General features: G+C 39.8%; 1 protein-coding gene across 15 annotated transcripts in view; it reads right to left on the bottom strand.

Moving 5' to 3' along the window:
* Window positions 1-1,666: 1,666 nt before the first annotated feature.
* Window positions 1,667-12,476, bottom strand: part of LOC115179506 (zinc finger protein 420) — a 68,164-nt gene continuing 57,354 nt past the window's right edge. Inside the window, exons 1-4 of one of the 15 annotated variants that reach the window (XM_029741098.1) lie at window positions 11,366-11,767; window positions 9,442-9,627; window positions 2,772-3,070; window positions 1,667-2,553 (exon numbers count right to left, since the gene is read on the bottom strand). In XM_029741098.1, the coding sequence (XP_029596958.1) occupies window positions 2,434-2,553; window positions 2,772-3,070; window positions 9,442-9,627; window positions 11,366-11,468 (708 nt within the window). In that variant the 5' untranslated portion in view covers window positions 11,469-11,767 and the 3' untranslated portion in view covers window positions 1,667-2,433. The other 14 variants (XM_029741097.1, XM_029741096.1, XR_003872919.1 and 11 more) reach the window with 14 other exon arrangements.

Raw genomic sequence — 12,476 nt, 5'->3', positions numbered from 1 at the left:
TGTGGTATTGAACATTTTGTGTTGTGGAGATGTGGTGGTGTAGGGATGTCATATGATGTACTGTTTTATCTTTAGCTCATTCAGTACAAACATAGTTCACTGTTTCATCTGTTGTTTTATATGTCATGTTGATGCTTTAGTGTGTTTGGATCCCAGGAAGAGTAACTAATGGGGATCCCTGATAAATACACAAATACAAACCACTCCAGGAATCTTCCTCTTATACCACCTTTATATACCTTTTATACCACCTTTATATAACACCTTTATTAAACTCCACCTATAACACCTTTTATACCACCTTTATATAACACCTTTATTAAACTCCAGATATAACACATTTATATAACACCTTTCTATAACCTTTATTAAACTCCAGATATAACCTTTATATAACACCTTTATTAAACTCCAGATATAACACCTTTATATAACACCTTTATTAAACTCCAGATATAACACCTTTTATACCACCTTTATATAAAATTCTGAGCACATGAGCAACATTTTTTGCAGGTGCATGGCAACAGTTGAACAAGATGAAGGAAAAAGGAAACCGCACACTGCTCTTGATAGTATCACTGATATTTAATAAGGTTACGTATCGGCCTCACGGCCTTCGTCAGAGCTTTTGTGAATTTTCTGAAATTAGCACCCTTATGTAGACCTAGCCCCACCCACATCCGTTCCACACATCGAAAGGGGTTGGAGACAAAGGAAAAACAAATAAGTGCTACCAAATATAACAATATGCATTTCATAAATATTACAAAAGTGTATAAATAAGACGTATTAAACACGTCTGTAAAACTACCTGCCGCCAGATCAATTAACTTCAACACAGTTATTCAAATACATCCATCATCAATGACTAAAATAATGAATCTACTATTAAAATACAATTTAATAAACACAAGTAGATTCATAGCCTGTTTACCATTAAACAAAAGTTGTTTAGTAATATAAAATAATCCACCCAAACTAACGCTGAAAACTGATCATCACACCATCTTTATCTGATATACACTGTGTACAAAACATTAGAAACACCTTCCTAATATTGAGTTGCACCCCCCCCCCCCCCCCCCCCCTTGTCCTCAGAATAAGCCCCAATTCGTCAGGGCATGGACTGTCCAAGGTGTTGAGAGCGTTCCACAGGGATGCTGGTCCAATTCTTCCCACAATTGTGTCAAGTCGGCTGGGAGTGGATCTCTACTCTGAATAGCTTGTTCCATCTCCTCCCACAGATGCACAATTGGATTGAGATCTGGTGACTCGGCAGGCCACTGCAGTAAGCTGAATTCACTGTCATGTTCTTGGAACCATTCCTGGACAAGCCTTGTGCCATGGGGCATAATCCTGCTGAAGAAATCTATTTGCAGATGGATACACTGCTACTGTGAAGGGAGGCACCTGATTGGCAATGATGTTTAGATATCCTGTGGTATTCAAACATTGTTTCACTTCTATCAGGGGCCCAGTGTGTGCCCTGAAAACAAACTCCACACCATCACCAGGAGCCTGCAAAGATGAAACGAGGCATGATGGATGTACTCATGATTTCCTCCATATAATAGTCATCACATCAGCATGAAACAGCAGGAACAGGGATTCATCAGACCAGGCAATGTTGTTCAAATTCTCCAGCGTCCAGTCTTTTAATTTCTTAGCCCACTGCAACTGCAGTCTCTTGTTTTCTGCTGAAAGCTAAATGGGGATCCATAATAAATCCATAATAAAAACTACATCATTAAGGATTATAGCTTTCACCTGGGTTCACCTGGTCAGTCTATGTCATGGAAAGAGCAGGTGTCCTTAATGTTTTGTACACTCAGTGTATGTTGTGTCAACCATCTCATGGAAGCAGTACCACCCAGTCAACCACTCCATTGTGAGACGCCTTACAGAGGATATTCAACCCTCAGGGCAAATCCAAGGTCATCTCAATATCTTTACAGTAGAAGCTAACAAAACACACCAAAACTGACAAGGTGCATACTGATTAGCGAAGTAAAGAGAGGCTAACATACTATAACGCTCCCTTTCCTCCGCACAGTTCTCTCACAGTGAGAAACTATAGGATTACAATAGAGTGTTCTACGCTTTTTTCATTTGATCCAATTCAACGTTGCCAATTATTTAATGACATGAGAATTAAGTGGAGTGTCTAATCTTAGCTGGTCTGAGAGAACTGATGAGGCTTCTCTCCTTTATGTATACATTGGTGTCTTTTTAAGTGGCTCAATCTGTAGAATCTCTTCTCACAGTCAGTGCAGTGATAAGGCTTCTCTCCTGTGTGTACACGTTCAAGTCATTTTAAGGGGCACAGAAGAGAGAAACGTGATGCAGTCAGAGCAGATGTAAGGCTTCTCTCCTATGTGTGTTCTCTGATGACCTTTTAGCTCAGCTGTTGTTTTAAAACATTTTCCACAGTCAGATCAGTGGTCCTTTATGTTTACCTTGGTGTCTTTTTAAGGTGCTTAGTCGAGAAAAACTCTTTCCACAGTCAGAGCAGGAGTAAGGCTTCTCTCCTGTGTGTGTTCTCTGATGACGATTTAGCTCAGTTGATGTTGTGAAGGATTTTACACAGTCAGAGCATGTGATTTTAAGTTGCTCAGCAGAGAGAAACTCTTCCCACAGTCAGAACAGGAGTAAGGATTCTCTCTTGTATGTATACGTACATGTGCTTTTAAGTTGCTCAGTTGAGAGAAACTCTTTCCACAGTCAGAGCAGGAGTAAGGCTTCTCTCCTGTGTGTGTTCTCTGATGACGTTTTAGCTCAGTTGATGTTGTGAAGCATTTTACACAGTCAGAGCATAAGTAAGGCTTTTCTCCTGTGTGTATCTGTTCATGCACTCTCTGATGAATGATCAGAACCTTTAATGTTGTGAAATTCTTCCCACAGTCAGTACAGGAATACAGATTCTCTCCTGTGTGTATTTTCAGGTGTATTTTCAGCTTTGATAGAAATGGGAAAATCTCCTCACAATGTGGGCAGTGATGAGACCTCTTAGCTCTATGATCTTCCTGCTGTTGCTCTCTGGATGTAGAGAATGTGTCAACATGGTTTCCTGTGTGAACAACATCAGAAGAACTAGTCAGTTGGTGTGATATACAGTACCAGTCCAACGTTTGGACAAACTTACTCATTCAAGGGTTTTTCTTTATTTTTACTATTTTCTACATTGTAGAATAAGTGAAGACATCAAAACTATGAAATAACACATATGGAATCATGTAGTAACCAAAAAAAGTGTTAAAACAAATAAAAATATATTTTAGATTCTTCAAAGTAGCCACCCTTTGCCTTGATGACAGCTTTGCACACTTGGCATTCTCTCAACCAGCTTCACCTGGAAGGCTTTTCCAACAGTCTTGAAGGAGCTCCCACATATGCTGAGCACTTGTTGGCTGCTTTTCCTTCACTCTGCGGTCCAACTCATCCCAAACCATCTCAATTGGGTTGAGGTCGGGGGATTGTGGAGGCCAGGTCATCTGATGCAGCACTCCATCACTCTCATTCTACGTCAAATAGCCCTTACACAGCCTGGAGGGGTGTTTTGGGTCATTGTCCTGTTGAAAAACAAATGAGTCCCACTAAGCCCATACCAGATGGGATGGCATATTGCTGCAGACTGATGTGGTAGCCATGCTGGTTAAGTGTGCCTTGAATTCTAAATAAATCACTGAGTGTTACCAGCAAAGCACCCCACCATCACACATCCATGCTTCACAGTGGGAACCATACATGCAGAGATCATCCATTCACCTACTCTGCATCTCACAAAGACACAGCAGTTGGAACCAAAAATCTGAAATTTGGACTAATCGCACCAAATTACAGATTTCCCCCGGTCTAATGTCCATTGCTCGTGTTTCTTGGCCCAAGCAAATCTCTTCTTCTTATTGGTATCCTTTAGTAAAGGTTTATTTGCATCAATTCGACCATGAAGGCCTGATTCACGCAGTCTCCTCTGTACAGTTGATGTTGAGATGTGTCTGTTACTTGAACTCTGTGAAGCATTTATTTGGGATAAAATTTCTAAGGCTGGTAACTCTAATGAACTTCTCCTCTGCAGCAGAGGTAACTCTGGGTCTTCCTTTTCTGTGGCAGTCCTTGTGAGAGTCAGTTTCATTATAGTGCTTGATGGTTTTTGCAACTGCGCTTCAAGAAACGTTCAAAGTTCTATAAAATGTTCCGCATTGATTGACCTTCATGTCTTAAAACCTCTTACATCTAGATGTTCCGCTAGCGGAACGTCTGCTCCAATATCCAATGATGGGCGGGGCGCGAAATACAAACTCCTCTAAAATCCGAAAACTTCCACTTTTGAAACATATGACTATTTTACAGCTATTTAAAAGACAAGACTCTCGTTAATCTAACCACACTGTCCGATTTCAAAAAGGCTTTACAACGAAAGCAAAACATTAGATTATGTCAGCAGAGTACCCAGCCAGAAATAATCAGACACCCATTTTTCAAGCTAGCATATAATGTCACAAAAAACAAAACCACAGCTAAATGCAGCACTAACCTTTTATGATCTTCATCAGATGACACACCTAGGACATTATGTTATACAATACATGCATGTCTGTTCAATCAAGTTCATATTTATATCAAAAACCCGCTTTTTACATTAGCATGTGACGTTCAGAACTAGCATTCCCACCAAACACTTCCGGTGAATTTACTAAATTACTCACGATAAACGTTCACAAAAAGCATAACAATTATTTTAAGAATTATAGATACAGAACTCCTCTATGCACTCGATATGTCCGATTTTAAAATAGCTTTTCGGATGAAGCACATTTTGCAATATTCTAAGTACATAGCCCGGCATCACAGGGCTAGCTATTTAGACACCCAACCAGTTTAGCCTTCACCAAAATCACATTTCCTATAAGAAAAATGTTATTACCTTTCCTGTTCTTCGTCAGAATGCACTCCCAGGACTTCTACTTCAATAACAAATGTTGGTTTGGTCCCAAATAATCCATCGTTATGTTCCATCAACGACGTTTTGTTCGTGCGTTCTAGACACTATCCCAATGGTATATCACGGTCACGAGCATGGCGCAGAAAGTGACAAAAAAATTCTAAATATTCCATTACCGTACTTCGAAGCATGTCAACCGCTGTTTAACCTGTTACATCTAGGGGGCAGTAATTTCACGGCTGGATAAAAAACGTACCCGATTTAATCTGATTATTAGTCCTGCCCAGAAACTGGAATATGCATATAATTATTAGCTTTGGAGAGAAAACACTCCAAAGTTTCTGAAACTGTTTGAATGGTGTCTGTGAGTATAACAGAACTCCTATGGCAGGCAAAAACCTGAGATGCTTCTGTTCAGGAAGTACCCTGTCTGAACATTTCTTGCCCTTCTTTATTATCTCTGTCGTTTACAAAGGATCTCTGCTCTTACGTGACAATTCACACGTCTCCAATGAGGTCTCATAGCCCGGGAAAAACAGGAATGACGTAATTCAAAGCCCTGGCTGAAGCACAGGAAGGCAAAAGCTAAGTGGTCACTCGATGGTCTAAGCCTTAGGCGCGTGACACGCCCCGCCCCCGGCTTTCGTTTTTTTCCTCAGTTTACAGACAGGCAGATTCCCGGTCGGAATATTATCGCTTCTCTACGAGATAAATTGCATAAATATTGGTTTTAAACAGCGGTTGACATGCTTCGAAGTACGGTAATGGAATATTTAGAAATTTTTTGTCATATTTTGCGTCAAGCTCGTGGCCGAGATTTAGCGTTGGGATAGTGTCTAGAACGCACGAACAAAACGTCGCTGTTTGGATATAACGATGGATTATTTGGGACCAAACCTACATTTGTTATTGAAGTAGAAGTCCTGGCAGTGTATTCTGATGAAGAACAAGCAAGGTAAGAACCTTTTTCTTATAGGAAATGTGATTTTGGTGAAGGCTAAACTTGCAGGGTGTCTAAATAGCTAGCCCTGTAACGCCGGGCTATGTGCTTACATTATTGCAAAATGTGCTTCATCCGAAAAGCTATTTTAAAATCGGACATATCGAGTGCATAGAGGAGTTCTGTATCTATAATTCTTAAAATAATTGTTATGCTTTTTGTGAACGTTTATCGTGAGTAATTTAGTAAAATCACCGGAAGTGTTCGGTGGGAATGCTAGTTCTGAACGTCACATGCTAATGTAAAAAGCTGTTTTTTGATATAAATATGAACTTGATTGAACAGACATGCATGTATTGTATAACACAATGTCCTAGGTGTGTCATCTGATGAAGATCATCAAAGGTTAGTGCTGCATTTAGATATGGTTTGGGTTTATGTGACATGATATGCTAGCTTGAAAAATGGGTGTCTGAATATTTCTGGCTGGGTACTCTGCTGACATATTCTAATGTTTTGCTTTCCCTGTAAAGCCTTTTTGAAATCGGACAGTTTGGTTAGATAAAGGAGAGTCTTGTCTTTAAATAGCTGTAAAATAGTCATATGTTTGAAAAGTGTAAGTTTTCGGATTTAGAGGAGTTTGAATTTCGCGCCCCGCCCATCATTGGATATTGGAGCAATCGTTCCGCTAGCGGAACGTGTAGATGTAAGAAGTTAAAACCAATTTTTATGCAATTTATCTCGTAGAAAAGCGATATTATTCCGACCGGGAATCTGCATGTCTGTAAACTGAGGGAAAAACCGAAAGCCGGGGTCGGGGCAGGTCGCGAGCGTAAGGCTTACTCCACTGATTGACCACTTAGCTTTTGCTCTCCTTTGTTTCAGCCAGGGCTCTGAATTATGTCATTCCTGTTTTTCCCGGGCTCTGAGAGCCCATTGGAGACGTGGGTATTGTCACGTAACAGCAGAGATCCTTAGTTTTTGGAAGAGATGTCAAAGAAAGCAAATAAATGGTCAGACAGGGTACTTCCTGAACAGGACCTTCTCAGGTTTTTGCCTGCCATAGGAGTTTTGTTATACTCACAGACACCATTCAAACAGTTTTAGAAACTTTGGAGTGTTTTCTCTCCAAAGCTAATAATTATATGCATATTCTAGTTTCTGGGCAGGACTAATAATCAGATTAAATCGGGTACGTTTTGTATCCAGCCGTGAAAATACTGCCCCCTAGCCATAAGAGGTTAAAGTAATGGACTGTCATTTCTCTTTGCTTATTTGAGCTGTTCTTGACATAATATGGCCTATCTCTTTTTTCAAATAGGGCTATCTTCTGTATACTACCCCTACCTTGTCACAATACAACTGATTGACTTTCAACAAGGCACACCTTTTATTTGAAATGCATTCCAGGTGACTTACTCATGAAGCTGGTTGAGAGAATGCCAAGAGTGTGCAAAGTTGTCATCAAGGCAAAGGGTGGCTACTGTCATGACGTTGCCCTCTCTCTGGGAACAGAGAACACAGTTGAACCCCCTCCCTCTGCACCAGGCCTTTTCTATGCATCATCCCCCGACCTCTATACTTCTGACACTGCTGTGGTGAGAGGTCGTAAAATTCTAAAGGAGAATGTCCTGCCGCATGGCCCAGTTGAGACAGAGGGGGGTTTCATAGAGAGACAAAGGAAATTCTTCCAACTCACAGAATTGGGGAACCGAACGACATTTATGTTCTGGAGAAGGTATAAAAGATCGGTGAAGAATCCAGCTACGAACTGGTCCGCTTGATACAATTTTGTGATAGTCATTAGAGACAATAGTGTCATATTACCATACTAAGGTTTATATAATAGCCTCAGCTATGGGACTTGCATCTAAATGGTTGTATACAATGATTTAATAAGATTAAAGCTATTTGGAATATGTTGAGAGGCTATGTACTGATGTTAATGTGATAGAATTGTATTTCTGTTCAAAGCTTAACTCAGTCATCTGCACGCCCCCAGGGACACAGACAAGACCTGGCGTCATGAGACAGCCTTTTTCTGTCATTCCGAATAAAACCCCCATCCAGGGTTACTTTCTTTAGACCAGGCCTCCACTCCATTACGAGTTGGCCAATAGGTTTGACCATGCATCCCTCTACTGAACTTTAACCATACCACGTGGTTAAACTTTAGACTATCGATACCGACAGAATAATAACAAGTCTTTGATATTAATTAATAGCTTGCTAGAAATTTGATATCATCGAACGCGAAGACCGACGAAACATCCATTCTATAACGACATTAATGAATGTCGCTTTGAAAGATCCATTCTAACCGAGAGAGGGAGAGAGAACGCGGACAAAAACTCTCCAACAAGGATCCCGACGGCACACTGAGCATAAATATATATTGATTGCAGTTGTTCCCGAATGAGTGAGCGTTCATGTGCAAAGGATTAGCATATCAATTGTTAATATTTATCAACTCTGTAGGGTCTTCTCAGCTGACCCGCCCTTGTTGGTTTAACAAGCCGCCATGCCGGTTTAGCCCACTAGGGCACATTACTCTACCAATTCTTTGTGACGATAATTACTGTTTGTATGTTTTCTGTGAATTACGTTGTTTAGTAAATAAATGATTTTAAGACAGTTGATGTATGGATGACTTAGTAAAGACTGGATTCGTGCAGATACAACAATTTACGACGTTTGGAATGAGACTGACGCGAGGTAAAATACACCATTTAAACCAGAAGATAAATCGGCCTATACTATAATATAGGAAAGTTATATTAGGAAAATTATAACTTTGTAATCTGAATATTTTCCTTGGTGCCCCGATCTCCTAGTTAATTACAGTTAAACGATTAATCAGTTTAATCGCGTAATAATAATAACAGGGAGTTATTTTGATAAACATGTCTTCAGTTAATGGTGCCCAAAGACACGACACTACTCTGAAGAATCTCGCTTTTTTGGTTACGACATGATTACATATGTGTTACTTAAAGTTTGTCACAAAATGCTTTTCAGAAACCCAGCCTAACACACCAATGAGCAAGCAATGCAGATGTGGAAGCACAGTGGCTAGGAAAAACTCCCTAGAAGGCAAGAAGTTAGAAAGAAACGCAGAGAAGAACCAGGCCCAGAGGGGTGGCCAGTCCTCTTCTGGCTGTACCGGGTGACATATGTATTCATATCAGTAGGCTGCACAATACGAAAGGGAATAAAACTACTCTAAAAGTGAGTAAAAGTCATAAATGAGCCATATCATCCTCCACTCACTATCACAAGGGTTAGTAACTACACAGACTCATTTCATAGAACTTTAAAACACTGGCAGTTTGTCTACTTCACTTCTTTAGTCTACTCTCTGATCACTCCAGATAACCCAGTGAATAAAACAAATGTTGGCAATACTGGTGTCAAACCATGCAAGTCTGAGTAGCATGAAATAACATCTAGCTTCTCATTGAAACAGTTCATCATGAAACAGTTCTACTGCAACTTTTCACGCATAGTGGGAAGTTGGAATGAACAACAAACTTAGTTAGATAGAACCTGCTCTTACCATGAGAAACAGATTTCCCAATCTTCTCCTCCTCCTCCTCTTCTTCATCTTTAATGTTGACATTCAGCTCCAGTGTTTGACTGCAGTCCTCCATCTTCACTGATGCCATCTCTGGATCCTGCAGTGCAAACTGGGCTCCACTGTCACAATCAGGACCCAGTGAATGAATGTAGGTTTGGACATAGTCTGGAATGAGAGAGGTAGGCTAGGTTTGTCCTCACTATTGGTGTAACCGGCCTCAGACCTAAATTTAGTCGTCCTGTAGTAACAATGAGAAACAGACAAAAGTTATTGTCTTGACAGTTCCGGTACATTCTTTATTCCCTAAAAATATATTATATTGCTTCTTGTTCAATTATCTAATTCATCACATGACTTGGACTGAAATAGGTGCCGGTACTGTTTATATTTAGGTGGAGGAGCCCCACAATACTGTTGAACTAATATTCTATAAGAGGAACATGAGCTCAAACAGTAGACATTTGAGGTGACGTTCTCAGCTCCAGTGAGCTCCTGTCCAAGTCAAGCACTGATCTCATTTCAATAAATCTGGTAGCTCAACATTGACAACAAAACATTAATTAATTCATATTAGACACAAAGTACACACTTTAAAATTAGTCTACACAACATAAGTGCACTTAAACTATAGTAGACACCACAATTTCACATAAAAGCCAAAATGACAAACATTTAGTACCAGGTTGCAGTATGTTTTAGGCAGCACTATGTACTATTTTCCTGAATAACCTTGTCTTCACTGTATTATTCCTATCAAAAATCAATAGTATTTCCGTTCACACCATAGTAACATTTACTGATAGAAACAACTGAATGTCTCTGAATATTAGTACACATGTAGAAAACTGATAATCATTACGTTTAGCTCCAAAACAGTAGTGCAACCGTAAAATTGTCTCTCTGCTGCACCCTCACTGCCTGGACTGAAGTACGTTGATGAAGACCGAGGGGGAACCGCCATTTTACCATCTCGTGAATTTTACACAAAACCAAAAACGACATGTAAAACGAACCCAGAAATCAAAAATAAATTGATCCTTAATGAAATGATATACATCCACTCAGACTAACCAAAAGTCTCTATGTAACTTGTAAAAAAGTGATCACGTTCACTCATGCGGTTTGACATAAAAATAGCACATAAAACCTTTATCAAACGTGATATTAACTTGACGTATTTGTTACCTAGCATGTTATGACATGTTCTTTCGGTATTAGAACGTGCTATTACATATCAGTAGTAATACATTTGAAACGGACACAGAAGTTGTCGTGTCGACTGCACAATTCTGACGTATCCTTTATTCTGAAGAATGATGCGCGCCTGCGCGGAACTTCCTGTTCCCCCACTACCAGTTTCTAAACCCAGAGACGTAACAACGCGAGACTTCAGAGAACGCCTGTGAAGCAGACCAAGCCGTGGTTTGAGAAGTCAATGAGAGAAGAGGACAATTCTGATACTTTTGCAGCGGCTAATGGGGATCCTAATAAATACCAAACTTGAAACATGGCCATTATTTTATCAATGTCATAACTGCTGTGGTTTATTCACAATAGCTCTCACTGCGTATCTTACATATCGCAGCATCACATGAGTAGGCAGACACTCTTCACTCTTTCAACGAAACTCCAGATAACAAATTTTATCGGTGCCCTGCTCCGAAAAACAATGCTCTCTCCTTCTACTCTTCTGAGACGCATGAAATCAAATCAAAACCACTACTGGTCACTCTGACTGACTCAACCTTTGCTCATGCCTCCTTTATCATCTTCCTGACCTCAGATTATCTCCCAAAATACACAATTGTTGATGAATCGCGCTCCAAAAGAAACCAATGTTTGTTTACAACTTTTGGTCGGTTTGCTCCATTTTTCGTTGTCTCCGTCTTCCATTCCTTCTTACCAACTTTACTGAACTGGGAGATATCAGACTCGAACAGCACTTCCGCGTCGCCATATTTCCTACCCAAAACCAGACACACCCCGCTACGGACTAACTCCTGCATGTAGAATCCTGCATTGAATAAAACCAACAACTGCAGGTTAAAGGGGAATTTCACGCTGGCTTTGCCTTGGCATCAGTGGCGACGTTCATCATAGACTTTATTTCGCCCAAAATTGTTCGTCTGTTTTGATCCAAATATAGCCGAAGGTCAGCCTGATCAGCTTGTACTCATTGAAATGCATGAGATACACGAATACAATTATACAGTATAAGTTTGAATCTTTTTTTGATTTACACAAAATGAAATATATTGATTTAAAATAAAAAAAATAAATCGAATAGCTTGTTCGATGTTCTGATTTAGACAGAATGACTGAAAATTACCTGTAATTTCAAATCTTTAGTTTACAATATCACAATGGAATTTATTACCGTCATGTCTCAAAACTGGGAGAAGCAGAAAGAGCAAGTCATTCACCCGCATTTGTTCCTCAAGACGGGTAACAACGACACGCGGATAATTGTAAGCTCAACATTTCTGAAAACGTTTGTAATCTTATAAGGTTGTTATATTAATTATCAGTTTCTGTTAATGTCGCAAACTATTATTTTCTCTATGCTAACATAAGAAACTGTTTGAATGTTAAATGACGAGACAGAGGCATTGATGCGAGTAACCAGTCTTGTTCAGTATATTGCAATACATCCGGGTATTTCAAGCACACCGGTAAAAACACTGGAGTTGCAGTAATTAACATTTACCAACAGATGGCATCACTGTGCCATCTTACACCCATAACATCTTTCCTTTTATAAAATAGGACAGGAGCTGTCAATTCACTAACAACACAAACCTAGTAATAATTTCCAACATTAACAGTTTAGTATATATATATATTTTTTTTCAGGTAACAACTTAACACATTTTGATACTCTCTTCACTTTTATCTCTGTCTGTCAACAATCCCTAATGGGAAACCTACAGATTAAGTATTTTTGGTGGCTGGGACAGACGCCCACAGCGTGAAAAGACAGGGGGCTTGTCTGCGGGTTCCCGCACAGGCGTGTC

This window comes from Salmo trutta, chromosome 39 (assembly GCF_901001165.1).
Source record: "Salmo trutta chromosome 39, fSalTru1.1, whole genome shotgun sequence".
Classification (NCBI taxonomy): domain Eukaryota; kingdom Metazoa; phylum Chordata; class Actinopteri; order Salmoniformes; family Salmonidae; genus Salmo; species Salmo trutta.
This window is presented reverse-complemented; position numbering and strand designations above follow the sequence as displayed.